Genomic DNA, 17329 nt, shown 5'->3' on the forward strand with positions numbered 1-17329 from the left:
TGTAACTGAGTCCCTCATATGAGTTTGTCATTGCTTGCCCCCCTGGCCAAATTCAAGGGGGCTTGAGCCCCTCAGCCCCCCCATAGTTTACACTTATGATGCTATGTGTGGTGTCGTGGACAAGACTGTCTAACTCCTAAGCAGCATGGCTGGAGAAGATCCAGCCACTGGGCTGAAGAAGTTGGCTCTAGATGTTTTAGGACTGCAGAATGGAAGCTGTCAAGAGTTCCCTAAAACAAAGATCCCCCTGAGATCCTCAGGAATCAATGGCAGGGCTGGTGACTTGAAAACCTTTAGAAAACTACCTGTAATTCAGCTATCTGGTGTGTGGCTAGCAGTATATTTTGACCTGGAGGAAGTTGAAGCAGTTACAGCAGCAGAGATGGTCTGCTGCATCAATCTCTACCTTCTGTCACCTCCTCAAAACAGTATCGCACGATCCTTGCACCTCTCTCCTGAAAGCTAGCATCGTGTGGGGCTTATATTGTTGGACTGGGGAGATCTGAATTCAAACACCCACTTGACTATGAAGCTCCTTGGGTGCCCTTGGTTCAGCCACTCTCTCTCTCAGAGTAACTTACTTCATTAGGGTGTCGCAAATGATACAGTTAAAGAGAAAAACCATATATGCCATCATGAACTCTTTAGAGCAAGGGCAGGATAAAAATGTAATAGATTCCAGTTATCCAAGTCCTGCTGCTGCAAGCCATTACCAATAGGAACAAAGATATAATGAGGGCATGGGTGATTGTGCTGAAACATCCAGGACTCATGATCATACTGCTGTGTAGCAGGACAAGGGGCATTACTTTCCATAGCTCATGCGTTAAGGCTATTATTATATCACATAAAGGTCAGCGCCCTGAGGATCTGTGCTGAGACCCTCTGGGCATTGCCCAAAACCTAACTCCTGTCACAATGCTTTAGTACCAAACTGGAAGCTTGATCACTATTCTAAAAATATGGTACTGGGAGAGAAAACCTGCACCTACACGACACATCAGGCTGTCTAGTGGGTCCTGTGTTCTGCCGTTGTCTCCACTGAAGGATCAGCACAAGTTCAGCTCGAGATTCATATGGTCCATAAGAACAAAATTGCTGGACCACTGCATCCAATCTCTGGAAAAGGTCCCATACAGTTGGTGACCTGAGCTTGCTACAGATCTTCTCTTTTTCTGTTCCGCCCTCATTGAGCCATAGGGGCACCATGGCTTATGACTTCCACTCTTCATATTAGTAAAGGAGACTAAAGAAGTGACTCAAAGATGGATTTCTGATTAAAACTCACACTGGCTTGTGCTTCATCCAGTCAGGGCTACAGTTGCTGCTTACTGGAGCATATCACTTTAGAACTGGTTTTCAGAAGTACAACTGTAGTCTTGAAATGCATTTGATCATTTTCCACTTAAACTGGCAGTTTACCTGTAAATTTTGCTTTAAAGAATTCTGGTTGCGTAAATAAAAATAATGTTTTCTATTAGTCCAAACTGACTGAACTTCAGCTCCAAGTATTGATACTGTTTGGCGTAGTGGTTAAGAGCACAGAACTCTAATCTGGAGAGCCGGGTTTGATTCCCCGCTCCTCCACTTGAAGCCAGCCGGGTGACCTTGGGTCAGTCACAGCTTCTTGCAGCTCTCTCAGCCCCACCCACCTCACAGGGTGATTACTGTTGTGAGGATAACAACAACATACTTTGTAAACTGCTCTGAGTGAACGTTAAGTTGTCCTGAAGGGTGGTATATAAATCAAATGTTGTTGTTGTTATTATTATACCAATTATTCTCAACTGAATTATCCTGTGTAGACAGGACAATTCATTTGCAAATTCTTGCTATAGTGCAATGATAGCATAATAATTCAAAGATGTGTGGATGGAGCCAAAGTCTTCTCTGCCCACCCCCTCCAACAACATGAAACCAAACTAAATGGAGCTTCACAGCTGGTATTTTCTACATTATTGGGGCTGTTCTGCACCCTCTATGGAGGGTTCTTGGGCAACTCATATATTAAGGAAGGAACCAAACGTGAACAGCTAGAATGAAGTCACTATGAAAGCTGATGTTTCATCCAACATATTTATTGTTCATAGCTTGTGTTGCCTTATTGAATGGCCTCAGCCAATTACCTGAAAGTAGTAAGGCTGGTCCCTGTAGAAGTATAAAAGCAATGGCTATTCCTTTCTTTTGCATCCTGATTTTTTCTTTCTAGCTCTGTTCATGTTTATCAGTTGGCTTTAAAAAACAGTAATTGTCCAGAGAGTACTGTCAGCAGAATCTGAGCATGAATTCTGCTTACAGTAGGACCAATCAGCACTCCCAGCTGAAGCCTTTTATGGCTATAGTTCAACTGTAAGGCAACGCTGATACATCATATCAGACAACAGTGAAATAACATGGCACACTCTCACTACAGCAAAATCTACGGAGTTTCACTTCCAAAACAAAACATTAATCTTACTTGGTGGCTCCAATTACTGAATGAGCAGGCCTTTAAAAAAAAAAAAAACAGCTCCAAAATGTCTTTTATTACCCTGTCCTTCATAATGCACTGTCCCAGGTTGCAGTTTGGGGGTCATTTCCAAAGGATGAAGGTTTCCTTTTTTGCAATTTGTCTCGAAAACACCACTTTAATGACTGGGGCTCCTCCAAATGTTAAATGAGTTCCTTATTTCTCTCAAAATAGGAGAGAAAGGGCAAGTGATGAGAAGACCTGAAACCTGTGGCAACTTTCCCTTCCAAACGTAGGATGCAAAGCAACACATGTGAGAAGTATGTAATAAGGGAGTGGGAATATATACTGTACAAGATGGCAGCTCCTTCAGTACTGCAGGTTTAGAGGAGGATTAAAGTACAGACATTCCTCATGGAATGAAATTCAAGGACACGTGTAGCAAACCCCAAACACCCCCACCCCTTTATTTCCGGGTGAAGTGAGCTGTTATTTTATAAGAGGTACGCTGGGGGAGAGCAGTTGGTTGGAACTGGCTTTCATCCACGTCCTCCAGGTCCACAACAAAACAGACAAGAGTCTTCAACATCTGGTGACACCGCACATTCCTCGCAGTCCAAGTAGCTCTGAGAGCTTCTGGTTTATCAGTCCATTAATACTGTCCTTCTAAGACAGTATCACACCACAAGAGACATCCTTGTTGGAAACTCATTCTGCAGCAAATAGAGTAAAAAAAAGAGAAGCAAAAATTAGTAAGAAGTTACGTCAATCTTAACACAAAGAGAATATGCAGCCTCATCAGGAAACAGAAACAAAGATGGACATTTGGCATGGGCTTTCAAGTTATGAGGGCATTAACTAGCTTCTTATGGCTAGTCAGCCAGTCTTCCCCATATGCTAACTAGATTGATGGTAACATGTATTAAGCTATGACTCTTCTGAAAGCCTGCTCAGAGAGCCCTTGCTTTCACTCAAGGTTCAAAACAGGGCAATTTCTCATCTGAGTCCTTTTGTCATGAACAGCCACTACTTGATGCCCTTCAGAATGGTTTTCTGTGATATGCAGAATCATGATCTGCACCAAATATATTGCTTAGGTGGCAGACTCTGCACAGAAAACAACCAAGGATTACATGGATCACGTGAACTCTCCTTTTGCCACAAGATGCCACATAGTGCTTCCTTCCTCTGTCACATTTGCAATGAAACAAGCCAACAGGCTTAGGGGTGTGTTCGCATCAAGCTTTTCAATTATTTAAGTGTTCGATTCCATTCCTTATTCACAAATGCACTTCCTCTTGCTTAGTCGTCACAGGTAAATTTCTAACTACTCACAAACTACCAGTCAGTCTTGCAAAGTACTGCGGCATATCACTGGAACATGTGAAGAAACACCCTTAGCTACTCAAGATTAGGTGAAGAAAATTAAATTAAGAAGAAAACACATATCTGCCCACCCATCAACCCAGAATGAAATTGTTCAGCTCCAGTCAATGGGCTGGTAGAATAATTCACCCCTTTCTTGAGTTGCCCTTACAACAATTGTTCAACATCCAGCTCCCCAAAATAGATACTCCTTTATAGTGTTGTCTAGCATAACACTGTGGGTAAGGAGAAAATTCTAAAACCATGGAGACTTTATAAGTTTAAGAATAATGGTTCTCTATTCATCCTCCTTGAATTGCAGACAGGCACCTCCTCTTTGTGAGTTAACTAAAATTCATGCATGATTTACTAAGTTTAGATGTTTTCCTACTTTCCTGAAGAACTTCTCCTAGCCTAAGAAACCTTCTGTTGAAGATGTATAATACATGCACTTCATGTCACTATGAAGAATGTAGGTTGTATGATTTTCAGCTTTTGCCTGCAAAACTCTCACAAGCAGCAGTGAAATCCCCCCTCCTCTCCAAATACAACTTAGATATTGGAACCTGAGTATAAAATGATTCCTTAGAAGCAGCCGAGTCACCCCAGACCCTGAGAGCCTCCCACACCAGATGATCCCCGTTCAACCCATTTGGATCAGGTGTGCTAGGTGTGGCCTTACTGTTTTCTTTGGTTCTTTTTTCCTTTTTTTCTCTGAAGAATTGAGGTTAGATTGTTCTCTGCTTCTGTACGAAGAACCCCGGCTCAACTCCCTCTCACTGTATGGTGGCAGAGCATCTTCTCCTTCTTCCTGCTGTGGAGGTTGCTGCTGCTGCTGCTGCTGCCCTGCTTTGTAAGTTGATGGTGGTGACCAGGCATAGTATGTCCCACCTCTCTGGCTGGAATGGGAGCTAAGCTTTGAAGGTGTCTCACTATGCTCGCCACTCTCATCATAGCTTCGTGATTTCCTTTCAAGGGCACTGGTTAGGTAAGAATGGTCATACTTTTGACTCCCTCCAGGTGTACGGCACACTAGCCTAGGCAGGTGTTTCTCTTCATAGGTACGTCTTCGGGGGGGACTGTATGACCAGCCCTGATCTGAATCTGTCAGTGGCTCATGGTTTCCCCTTCGTGAGCCATAATATTCATCCGATGAGTTGTCCTGGTGCTGCACTGCCCCTCCACGTGCACTACGGGATCCTGATCTCTCAAAGCGCCGGGGTTCCTGACTGCCCTCTGTCCGACGGACACGCTGACTGTAAGACTCTGCAAAAGCTGCAAGTTCATCCATGGAGACAGCTGGCACTCCCATGGAGAAACTCTTTCGTGAGAGCCTCTCCGACTTTGATCTCTGCTGACTAAAGGAAACAGGAAAGTAATGGTTTTCGGTTCCGTTTAAAATGACGAGACAATGTGGAGTAGTTACCATCCCCAAGCACATACTGGCATACACTATGAGTGGCATATGCCAGCAGCTCCATGTGCTCCCTCTCCCACCCTGAGCAAAGGATGAAGACTCTAAGTGAAGGAGGGTAGAAAAGGGATTCTTAGCTCTAAGAAACCCAGATACAGAACAGGCCGTGTGCTCCACAGGTGACAGTATTTGCCATCCAGACATTAGTGATGCACTGTGACCGAAACTCAAATCCTGACTCACCAGATCATTAATAATCTTCTGGGAGAATGTATATAATATGTATATCATGACATGGATGCTAATGTGATGAAGGAGAAATACAGTATCATCAACATTGTTCTGAGGGCCTATGGCCAGATTGTCAGCATGACGCAGTAGATAAGAGTTCGGGGTTTAGAGGCTCACAGGAAACATACTCATGAAGCTAAACTAAATCAGACCATCAGTCCACAATGATCACTATTGTCTACTTAGACTGTCAGCAGTTATCCAGGCAGATGTCTTTCACATCACCTATCACTTGGTACTTTTCATTAGAGATGTCGAGGATTGAACCTGGGACTTTCTCCATGCAAAGCAGAGGCTCTTCCACTGGGCCACAGCCTCTTCCCAATCATCCACAGCCCCTCCTCAACCATCATTTATAAACCTCCTGCTTCGGTGATATCTGAGTTCTTCTTACTCCAAAACTTCAACACAGCAGAGAACCCCAAACTTTTACACTCGCTACCATAAGAACATCTAGCAACTGAGGGGAAGGTTTACATTTCAAAACCTAGTTCCCCCAAATTAGAGGAGACCAAGTGGGTCCCCTATGTGGAAAGAAAAGGCCTGTCATAGACTTCCTTACATTGCACTACACCAGGGTCTCCCCATGGGGTGAAGGTACATTTTACTGGGGCTCAGAGATCCAGAGGGGCCTGGTCCAGGATGTAATCCCTATTATCATAAGGAAAAAACTGAGGACAAACTGAGGCTCATGCCTGAGGATATTTATAGAAACTTTTCCCCTTGTATCTACATATCTATTATCCAGATCTTGTGAGATTTGCTGTAACCAATCCGAAGCAATATTAGAGCAGCAATTTCAATCAACAGTTTAAACAGCTGGGCCTCCTGGGTCTATCATATCAAGAACTACCAATTCCAAAGTTCATTTTGCATAGGTAGGCTGAGAGACACCTGGTGGGAAGGGCGAAGCAATGCACCATAGAACAGTGGGAGCAAGTGCTGCTGCTTCTGGTAGGATTTGCAGTCCCAAAATATATGTGTCTAATTTAGGGTTCCCAGGTCCTCTTATCCTTCCAGCATTCCAGCAGGAGACGTGGGGAACCTGGCACTCACCCTTTGGAGCTCCGTGCGTTCATGCTCCCGGCACAGCATGATGACATCACTTCCAGGAGTTGTCATCGCACAGGCCGCAGGAGTGTTCCTGCACTTCATGTTGGGCTGATTCTTCAAGAATTGGCCCATTTGGGGCCCAAATTGGCCTGGTGCAAAGCACAGGGGCGCTTCCGCAGCCTGCACGATTAAGTCACTTGTGGAAATGACACTGTTGTGTCATGCCAGGAGCGTGCTGCAGGAAGTCGGTTCCCCTGCCTTTCCCCCCTGCTGGCCAGGTGAATGGTGGTGGGGGATGGAGGATGGGAGTGGGGGATCTCCCACCCCCACCAGGGGACTGGCCACCCTAGTCTCATTCATAGGGTTGCCAGGTCTGTTGCACAGGTTTCATAGGGTTGCACGAGTACTTACCCTTTCTCTTTCTGTGTGTCTGCTCCCACGTCCCACACAATGATGTCACTTCTGGTTATACCAGAAGCAATGGTATCGTGCAAGAAATCGGCTCAAAACACAGCAAGGAATCAGCCCTAAACACAGTGAAAACACTATTTGGGGCTGATCCTTGAGGAATTAAGGGATTTGCCTACGCTACCTACCAATGGAGGGCAGTTTCTGGGTGGTCTGCTTCTTCCCACTGATCACCAGCAATTGGCAGGCAGAAAGGCAAATAACTGGAATTGCCCACCCGGGTGGGCAATTCCACCATTCTGGGCAATTCCACGCCTGGGTGGGCAAGCCCCCAGGTGGGCAATTCCCACCTGGCAAGCCTACTAATTCACTCATAGTCACAAAAACACATGCTCCATGCTGCCATATTTGGTGGTGGTTATAAATACAAATCAGGCAACCAGAAATGTAAGGATGTAACAGAAAGGGGACAAAAAGAAGCTAAAGGAAACCAATCTATGCTCCCGCTTTTGTGCAGTCTGGCAACAATACAGTAACTAGGGAAGCAGATGAACAAAAACAACATGAAAATGATTTCACTACAGTGACTTAGTCTGTGGTAACTAATTTTCAGTTAAGTATGCTGTACCAATTCTTTGCACACTGCCAGTGACTGTGGAAGAAGCTGAAAGAAGTTTCAGTGAGCTAGCACTCATCAAAAACTACAGGTGTTCTACAGTGGAGCAAGAATGGCTAAGTAACCTAGCCATCTTGTCTATCAAGTGTGAACTTGCAAGAGAAATTGACTTGAGGGGGGGACTAGTTCATGAGTTTGCAAAGAAAAAAGGCCAGAAGAATAAAGCTTTAAGTTAATTGGCCTAATTTTTGCAGCCAGGTTGGGTCATTAAAATATTTTTAAAAGACATTGACAGGATAATCCCTTCTTAGTGACCAAAAAGTTATAAATTAGTTAGCAAACTTGCAGGACTCTTAGGCTGGGTGTTACTAGTAAACAACAGTTGCAAAAGCAGGAATTTTTCAGACATGTAGAATATGTAACAGTAATTTTATAACTACAACAAACTTTTTTCATGGTTCATGAGATTGTGTGTATGGGGTGAGGGACTGTGGGGTTGGTGTGTGCTTTACAATCAAAAAGTCAAGAAAGAATATATTTTAATCTCAGCATACATATAAGTTTTGTGTCATTTTGAAAAAATTTTTTTTACATTTCAGTATTGAATTACATAATGGGTGGCACCATAATCTTTTCAGTGTTTAGGGCCCCAATTAGCCCACATATGCAAATGACCTTGAAAGGCTGGTCCAATCAGGGAAGAGTGGCTGAGTTGGCAGTGGGCAGAGGAGCAAGCAGGCAGCAGCCTGCCAACCACACAGGGAAACTGTATCCCTTTGGGAAAACAAATTTTACCCCTTTTTACCCCCATAGGGGACACATTTCTTAAAATCTCTTTTTAGTGGGTGTTCACATCGTGAAAGGAATGTTCTCCCCAAATTTCATGTTTCTAGGTCCAGAGGTTTGGGCTGGGCATTGATGAGTCAGTCAGGACACTTGTCTTTATATATACAGAAGATGAGTATCTCCCCATTCTATTACTACCATTCAGACACAGGCACAGAAACCCAGGAAATAAAACGATCCTTCCTTCCTTCCTTCCTTCCTTCCTTCCTTCCTTCCTTCCTTCCTTCCTTCCTGTTGCCCCCTCCCAGGCATTGCACTCACCTAAGTCTGAAGCTGCCCCTCTCCTCCTTGTAATCAGAGCTGGTTTGTGGTCTGGACATACTCCCTCCACTGACAACCCCGGCCCAGTACTCTGCATCACCATCCGGGAGACCTCCTGGAGGAGGGAGTGGCTTTCTGCGCACCTGACGGTAAGACTGGCGAAAGTTGGCATCTTGCTCATGCAAGGAGCTAAGCTCTGAGATGGTATTATTGTCTGGAACAGATGAAAGAGAAATGACAGAAGCAATAAACATAACGGTGCCCCCCATCCATTTAAAAAGTGGCTCACTCCTTCTGAGTGAAACTTTGATTAGTTCTTAGCAATGGATTCTATCAGAAGTGTGTGATCACTTATCAAAGGCCGCGGTTGTCATGATTTTTCTCCTTATCTCCCTCTTACCCTTTTGCACACTGTTTTGTTATCTGTTGCTGCACCAGCCAGAGGCAAAAATTTGCTTCCATATTCTGGAAGGCACAAAGGGATGGGAGTAAGGAGAGATGGAGGCAGCAGAAGCTTTGTTCCCCTGCCCTGTGGCATTAAGCAGCCCCTGCAGATGACAACAGACAAGGCCTACCACTCCTTGCACTCCAGGCAGGCAGAGCTGCAGGAGGAGACTGGGGGCTGGGGGTGGAGATAGAGGCAAGGCTCTATCCACTCCTCTTCCACCAGCAAAACAAAATACACATCAAATCTGACAAAATAGAAAACAGTATATGATGAGGAAAATTCAGATGAGCTTCTTTTTCACATAGATATATATGAGAGAGATAGGCTGATCCAGGATCCGAGATCTTTCAGTGTCTCTAATTTCAAGTAAAAGCACTAAGCAACTACATCTTCTCAATGGGAAAAATCTCTTCCTTCCAGCTGTTATGTATAAAATTACTGTATCTCTCTCTAATTTTCATAAACATCCCTCTGTGGAGGAAGTATGGGAGATGAAGCCTTCGGTGTGTTAAAATTCTGTCCTTTCACTCTCTTTCTAGACTGGGAACAGCCTGGTTCAGCATGATCAAGAAAACAGGTTGTTTTTTTTCCTCATATGATTGGATCTTTCCTTCCCATCACCCCCACTGCCTGCCCTACAAGCTGCCATGACATCTGGATCCTCGGCATTCCAATTTGGAAGAAGACTTTTTATAGTATTGCTTGTGGGAGGAAAATGGCAGCATGTTCAGTGATGACTGTTTTAGAACACGGTGTAATTTGTTACTTTCTCTAAAAGCTGTGATTAAAGTCATTCCTTGAGTCTGTCTATCAGTTGATTGAGGCAGCTTGTGCATCTGTGACTGTTGTGACCTACGAGCTCTTATGGGTTGGATCTACTGAATGCGTAAGCTAAAAATAGAGAGCAGCCATTTATTTATTTACTTTTATCTATCCATTGCGTCTGAATGGACTGGATGAATCAGCAACTTGGACATCCTTAGTCTGCAGAGCTATTTTTCTTGTCTTCATACTCCTGACAGAATGTTGGCCGGGATTATCAAAAGAAATCAGCGAGAACTTCTGGATCCTTGGTATTTTTGACAAATCCCACACAGGCTACAATGAACTGGTAACCCTGTGTACCACTTCTGTTGGAGCCGTCCATAATGGAATGCTCCCCAACTCCCCCCAAAAGATCTATGAACATAGAAAAGGAGTGTGCAAGGCAGAACTCTTCTCCCTAACATCTTTCTTTGGGACATGTGTGTTTTGTATGGAGGAATACTGTCAAGTGAGTCCCCCCAGTTACACTGTATACAGCCCATACACAGCTTACCTCCTCAATGAGAATTAGGCCTACGTTATTGATGAAGGTGCTCAGTGTCCAGCAGTTCCCAATGAGGTACATATTATGGTACTTATGCAGGACCCAATAGTTTTTATTGCTGCAACAACTATCTTAACTGAGTGTCTCAAACTTCAGCAACCTGAGAAATCCTCTTATTAATTTTTTTAAACAATGCAGACCCTCAAGTCCTCCCTTCGTCTCTCATGAGCATTCACACATGCCAGGCTGCCTCTTGTCAAAGTGACTTCAGTTCTCTCATGTCCTCAAAACAATACCTTGAGACCCTTATCAGCTACACTTATGGAAAATGTTTATACTGTCTGTGCACAGCCCACAAGGTCAGATCTGGGAGGATTGTCGGAGTAAGCAATGTCTATGTGTACAAAGTAGAATACAAGAAGAACCTACAAGGGGGTGCATGCTCTAGACAGACAGGACTGTAGGGGGAGTACTTTCTTTTAAAGGGGGCTTTTCTTTGTTTATCTGCAGAATGCTTTTCCTAGGCTTTCTTCTAGAACTCTTCACCATTCTCCCTCAAACTAGCTAGGCAGCCATAGTTATCTCTCCACTTTCCTATCCAGTTTTGTCAGTTCTAATTATAAAGCGTTTGTTAATTTTGAATCAGTTCAGCATCCTGACTGCTGCAAAGGCACTCTGCCAACAAGGGTAGCTGATTTTACAGAGCCATAACTCAAAAGGCCCTGATTCAAGTTCTGATCGTTCTAATTAACCACTTATAGGAAAGGAATTTGCATCAGAAACAGCAAGAAATGTCCTTGCTGGCTAATAAATTCAGATAAAGGCCTAGAAGGAGACTGGAAAAACTTCCAGAATCATTCATACAATCAAAAAAGACCATTGTCACACAAAAATTGAATTTCCAGTATCCAGCTGAAAACTATCAGTGACTATTATTGTCTATGCAGAGAGGCATCTCCTTTCCCCACCCCAACAACAAATCAACATGTTTCCTGGCCAGTGCACTGATGTGATATAAAGGCTTTGTAACTGTGGATGGCAGCTAATGTATGAAAGGAAAATGTTATTCTTCCCCCTCCTTAAAGGCATAGAGACTAGGGATCCCATTCCTCCGGTAGGGGTAGGAGATCTCCTGCTCCCAGCCTCTGGCCCCTGCCACCTCTTATCTGGCTGGCGAGGGGGGGGAGAGGTACAGGGAATTGGCTTGGGGGGCAAGGAATCTCCGGGGCAAGCATGCAGTGGGTAAGTTGCAGGCAGGTGCAATGATGTCACTTCCTCAAGTGATGTTATCATGTCCAGTGATAGGCATGCTCCCGCACTTCACAGGAGTCAATTTGGGATCCCTATGGGCTGAACTGGCCCTGCACAAAGTGAGGGAGCAAGCCTGCTGCTGGCACAATGACGCCATGTCCCAGAAGTGATGTCATTGTGCTAGTGCCAGGAGTTAATAGGAAAAAAAGGCTGGACCTCTGCATTACAGATGACTTGCAAACCCCCAGAGGCTACTGGATCCTATTATGAAAAACAATAATTCATAAAAAGAAAAGTATGAGACGTGATAGAGTCTATATTAGCATTCCAGTTTGTTTCAAAGGATTCAGTGTTGGGCTTTGCTAAAAATATCTGGAGAAGGTCTGTTTCTCACATCTTTCTCGCATCCTCCTTGCTGGGTCAAACTGAGCCAGTTCCTTCTCAACATAGTACAGCACCTTCATTGAATCTCTGTCTTTGTCCGCCTGGATTCGGTAGCCTTTGCGTACTGTTGGGAAAAGGAGAAGTAAATTAACGGTCAATGAGTTGACTCCAAGATATAAGCATTGTTTTAGGTCCTCCTTGCCTACGTCTTTATTACTTGTCTCACAGTCCTTGACATATTTATGCTTGTAAGAACCAGTCTAGACTATGGCTAACCTTTGAAGGCATCTCCGACACCAGATGCTTTTATCAGCTTGACATCAAAGAATTCAAACAGTTTTCAATTATTTAAAAGATTTATTCTTCATAATACATTTTTGCTTTGTGAAGTTATGGTTAACTAAAAAGCAGAGCATAACTTAACCAAGACAGATGGTTGTGCCTGAAGACTTTCTGCAATACAACTTTTATCAGTAAGGCCAGTGTCAGATCCATGTTCTTCCATTAGGCCTCTCTTTTGCCATGGTAGTTCCTTGCTATCACCACCCATTCACTCAGACAACAGATAGGTAAACAAACTGGAAGCCATAGCTTGCTCCTCACCACTATTGTGACTTATTCATCTGCCCAAGTAGGGAGGCAAGTGAGAATGGTAGCAAAGAGCAACAGGTGGGGGATCTGGCCAGAGATGGACATCTGGATGCTGTGGACATGGCTTCTTCTGAGGACTCTGTCTTCTGATACCAGTCCTAATTATTAAACAATCTTAAGTAAAGATACAGAGTTGGATCTTCCAGATCTGCACAACTAAAGAAGAGGCTTTCCCGTGGTAAAGTTTCCTTCTACCAGAGGAAAGCATCTCTGCTACTGGAATATATTTGTGGAATCCAACCCACTGCTGAACTTTCACACAAAGAAACCAGGAGGAAGTGCCAATGAACAGGACAGAATATAGGCTGAGTTGTGAAATATGATCTGCTGTTCACAATGTGTCAAATGAAAGATCACTTGAAAATGAGCTAGTGCAGACATACCTTAAGTGGTTTGATCATAAGGACAGATCCTCTAGGAGCAATCTTAAATAAATCTAATCAGAATAGGATTGCAGGCTCTATTTTCTATATTAATTTTAAACCCCTGGTCAACACCCGTTGCTTCTGCTGTCAATGGTAAGGGCATGCTCCCTTCATTCCAGTTCCAAAGCTGCAATTCTACATATCATTAATTGGAAATAAATCAAATTGAAATCAATGTGACTTATTCTGAGTAATCATGCAAAGACTGAGCTGTGGAAGATGAAACTGCATAACGTAATATCCTTTACTGAATTACTACTGATGTACAAAAAACCAAAATTTATACAGAAACATTCAATGTTTCTTCCTTGTACCTCCCCTTTTCTCCTGCTTCTATTACAATTAGGTGCACTTCAACATCTTTTTAAAAAGGTACACCATTCTACCATCACTAGTAAAATTCTTGTAATTCAGTCATTTGGCCTGTCATTCCATGGGCTCGTACATATAAAATCAGAAGAAATCATTGTAAGCGACATAACAGAATAATCATTGCATGTGTTGGATCCAGAGATATAAGAAGCTGTGGGTGGGGAGGAGGGTCCATTGGTCTTTTACAAAGTATGCAGCCAGTGCATAACTGAAGGCAGAGAATTAGGCCCATGACAGATCTGATTACACTGAAATGTGCAACTTTATTTTAGAATACATCTTCGTGTTAGGCAAGCTCTGATTTTCCCAGGATTACAGTTTATGCAGTGACATTTAATTTTTTTTTTAAAGTGCACAAAGTTGAAGTATTGATGTGCAGTTCAAAATACTCTGTTGAGGAAGATGATTCCTTCATTGGATATTATTTCTGCTTTGAGCCAACTGCTGGCTTATTTCCCACTCAGAAATGCTCCGCTCTCATTAGTTCTTCTATTCTTATGTTGTGTGCAGGAGAGCACATATGCCCAGAGTATTAGAAGCCTGACTTTTCTAACAATCCTCCTGAAGGTCAGTACACTAGCACAAGGGTACAGAAGCTTTATTGCTGGCATATGATCACTAATTGCTTTTTCACTAATGTCATCTCAATGTGGTGTTGTGGTAAAAGTCAAGTTTGTGACTATTACCAATTAGATTTTTCCTTCCAAAATGCCACCTGCAGTTTCAAGAGATTATAAAGTAAGGTTTTGATCCTCGAGAACTGTGTGGTAGCGCTGCTAAATGGCTTCTGTGGCTGTCTACCAAGAATGGGAAAATGGCATGTGGCCCCATCCTAATCGTACTTACTTGGAAGCAAGTCTCACTGAGTTTAATGGGAGTTACTTCTAAAGAGATGGATCATACTACGCCTGGTCACCACCAAGCAAGTATGCAGTGGATTGCAGGCGTATAGGTACAAAACTTATTTTTTAAAAAACAAAACAAATCACCACAGATCAGGGTCACTTCAAGACATGTAGCACTTCAAGATATGTAGCGCATTACCTAGCCTGCACAGAAATTAGAGCAAATTTTTCTCTCTGCTCTGACCGATGCATGGATGGACAGTCCCTGTACCAAATACTATGAATATTGCCTGTGAGTGGCAGAGTTGAGACACAGGAAGAACAGGTATCTTCTTGCTTCAGACAGTTGTGCAAACCCACAGATTCGTCAGTTGAGCCTAACTAGGCTCATGATAGAAAAGGCTAAAAATGCAGAGTAGGAAAAATTAAAGTGCCATTGTTTTAAAAGGTAAGTGGGATTTCTAAGAAACAAACAAACCCTCACCAGTCCTTAAGGGCTGTTAGAATATCAGAGCGTATCCCAATCACCTATGCATAAAGAGCAGTGTGATATGTGAGCCACATAGGCTCAGAATGCCACAGTGGCTATTCCTGGGCTCTGAGGGGTGGCACAATGTACTTTTGCACTGCAGAAACAGCTGCAACAGTTATTTATTTATTATTTAGTTATGCCATTATTACCCGGCCTTTCTTCCCTAATCGGGACCCAAAGTGGTTTGTTTAGTGCATTCCATCACTCGTGTGAGAGGAAAGAAAACAAGTAAGAGAAGCTATGGTCAATTGCGCTGTATGAATCAGCCCTAAATATGCTTCCAAACTAAGGGATTTTCAGGTTCAAGCATAGATATCCAACATATCTAACACTTACTCCTTGTAAGAGCAAACTGCAGAAAGGAGAGGTGAGCATGCGTTGCATAATCCAGTGCACGGACTCTAAAGGGCTTGTGGCCTAAATCCATGCCTCGCTAGTTCCTCCTCACAGCATCGCCTCCTTCACTTCTGGTTTAGCACTAATTGCACCACCAGTACAGGAGTCTGCCATCTGGACAGAGCCTAAAGTAGTCTCGGCTGGAGAACTAACATGAAAGCAAATACCTATTAAAAACATGGGAGCCAGAATGAAAAGAATACAAAAGTCTCTTCAGATGTGTTGCCTTGCCACCAAGAGTACAATCAAATGCAGAACCTAGAGCAAACATCCCTTCCTAAACTTCAATCATCCTTCGTTAGAATGGGGAAACTATGCATTTTCTGCAGGCATAAATTCATTTTGTTACTTTGCCAATTTCATCACATGTGAAAACATATATTTCCCCAGTCTTGCTTCTACTCGAGGCTCTATTGCTCCAGGCTGTTCTGAAAAATACACAATAAAAGGCACAGAAAAGTTCCTGGTTACCACTTTGGCCTCCTGTGCCGGATTCGCTGGGTGCCAACGGAGGAAGGTGCGATTTCTCCATCATGGCAGGATGTGATGGGGCGCCAGCCACTGGAACTGTGGGAATATAGTAAGGCCCAGGGATTGATGTAACTGCTGGAGGATATCCAGCCTTTGCAGCTTTTCCTGCCTCATATACTAGGGAAGAAAAGAGGAAGAGTCAATAATTATCAAAGCACTAGACCTTGAACTTTGCAGTATTCCACAATTATCACTTCATAGCTGTTTTTGCCCTTAGAGCCTGAACATGAATAACAGAAGCTGTCACCTCTTCCAAAGGCTTGTCCACACCAAGTTTTTATTTTTTATGTGCAAACACGGCATTCCTGCAAATCAGCTGAAAGCCATAATGAAAATAGGACTACACCAGGCATATATCTAATTGCAATGTGCAGCCCCATCATGTAGGTAAAAAAAATTGCACAATGGGGCCAGCTGGGATCAGGGTAGTTCTGAAAACTTAAAGGAGGTAACCACCACCACCCCAAAAACTGATGTCTGCACGGGTAGATATCTTGAGGGGCGGAAATTATGTGGTATTTGGGATTACTGTACAAACAGATATGGCACCAAAAGTTGCACAGTCTCCTCAAGGAAAGGGAAGGCCATGGAGGCTTTGTGCGAGGGGAACAGCAGGTGGGTGAAATAGAAATAAAAGTGGTAAAAGGATGGGGAAGGGGAAAAAAACACTGCTGGGGCCACAAGAGAGATGGTAAAGGATAGTCAAATAGGAGAAGAGAGAGTGAGTGGACAGCTAGAGGAAAGAAGACCAGGCAGGCAGGCAAATGGGCAGACAAGAGCAAGAGGGTTGGGAGCAGGAAACACTGCCATGAAGAAGCAATGCTAGGGAGCCCTATCAACTAGAAAGTATTAAAAGAGGAAATACACAGGGCATCCCTACTGTACTTTATGTCCCACTCTAGTGAGTAAAGAGCACTGGGGTCGCATTAGAAGACTGGCATGAGGAAAGGGTTAAAGCATCCTCTCTCTACTCTGCCAAGGCCCTAATCCACATGGGGGGGGGAGCATTTGTATTGTTAATAACTTGAAAAACCTAAGGGAGATCTGTTCATGGATCTCTCATTGTCCTAACTTGTTTGGTCCTAACACTCATCCTAGGCAATAGAGGTCTGAAGCCCACAGATGCGCCTTACATTTCTTACCAGGAGCAATACTGACATACCTCATCAAGCAAGCTGTTCCTTAACCTCAAAACAGCTAGTAGCCCAAACCTATCAAGAACCCACTCATTGTTATGTTCAACTAAATGCATGTCAGTAGAGCTATACTGAGACCAATATATTTTGTGGTCATCCAATTTTGTTTGTTTTGTTTATAGTATGGTACGGGAAGAATGGAGGAGGCCGCCATCTGAGACTGTCTGTACATATACTTCTGTTCTGATTTTAAATGTATTTAAAATATTTTATTGTATTATTATACTATTGTAACTCGCCCTGAGAATGCTTGTGGGGAGGGTGGGCTAGAAATCGAATCAATAAA

At 43.4% G+C, this 17329-nt stretch overlaps 1 protein-coding gene across 2 annotated transcripts in view; it reads right to left on the bottom strand.

Annotated features, from left to right (window-relative positions):
* Positions 1-2062: 2062 nt before the first annotated feature.
* The window catches only part of ILDR2 (immunoglobulin like domain containing receptor 2), an 82621-nt gene continuing 67354 nt past the window's right edge, over positions 2063-17329 (bottom strand). For both annotated transcript variants that reach the window (XM_054975060.1, XM_054975059.1), the window contains 5 exons: positions 15788-15964; positions 12106-12219; positions 8704-8917; positions 4497-5172; positions 2063-3162 (listed from right to left, as the gene is read on the bottom strand). In XM_054975060.1, coding sequence (XP_054831035.1) covers positions 3127-3162; positions 4497-5172; positions 8704-8917; positions 12106-12219; positions 15788-15964 — 1217 coding nt within the window. In that variant the 3' untranslated portion in view covers positions 2063-3126. The remainder of the gene's footprint in view (positions 3163-4496; positions 5173-8703; positions 8918-12105; positions 12220-15787; positions 15965-17329) is intronic.

Source organism: Eublepharis macularius, chromosome 3, assembly GCF_028583425.1.
Source record: "Eublepharis macularius isolate TG4126 chromosome 3, MPM_Emac_v1.0, whole genome shotgun sequence".
In the NCBI taxonomy this organism is placed as follows: domain Eukaryota; kingdom Metazoa; phylum Chordata; class Lepidosauria; order Squamata; family Eublepharidae; genus Eublepharis; species Eublepharis macularius.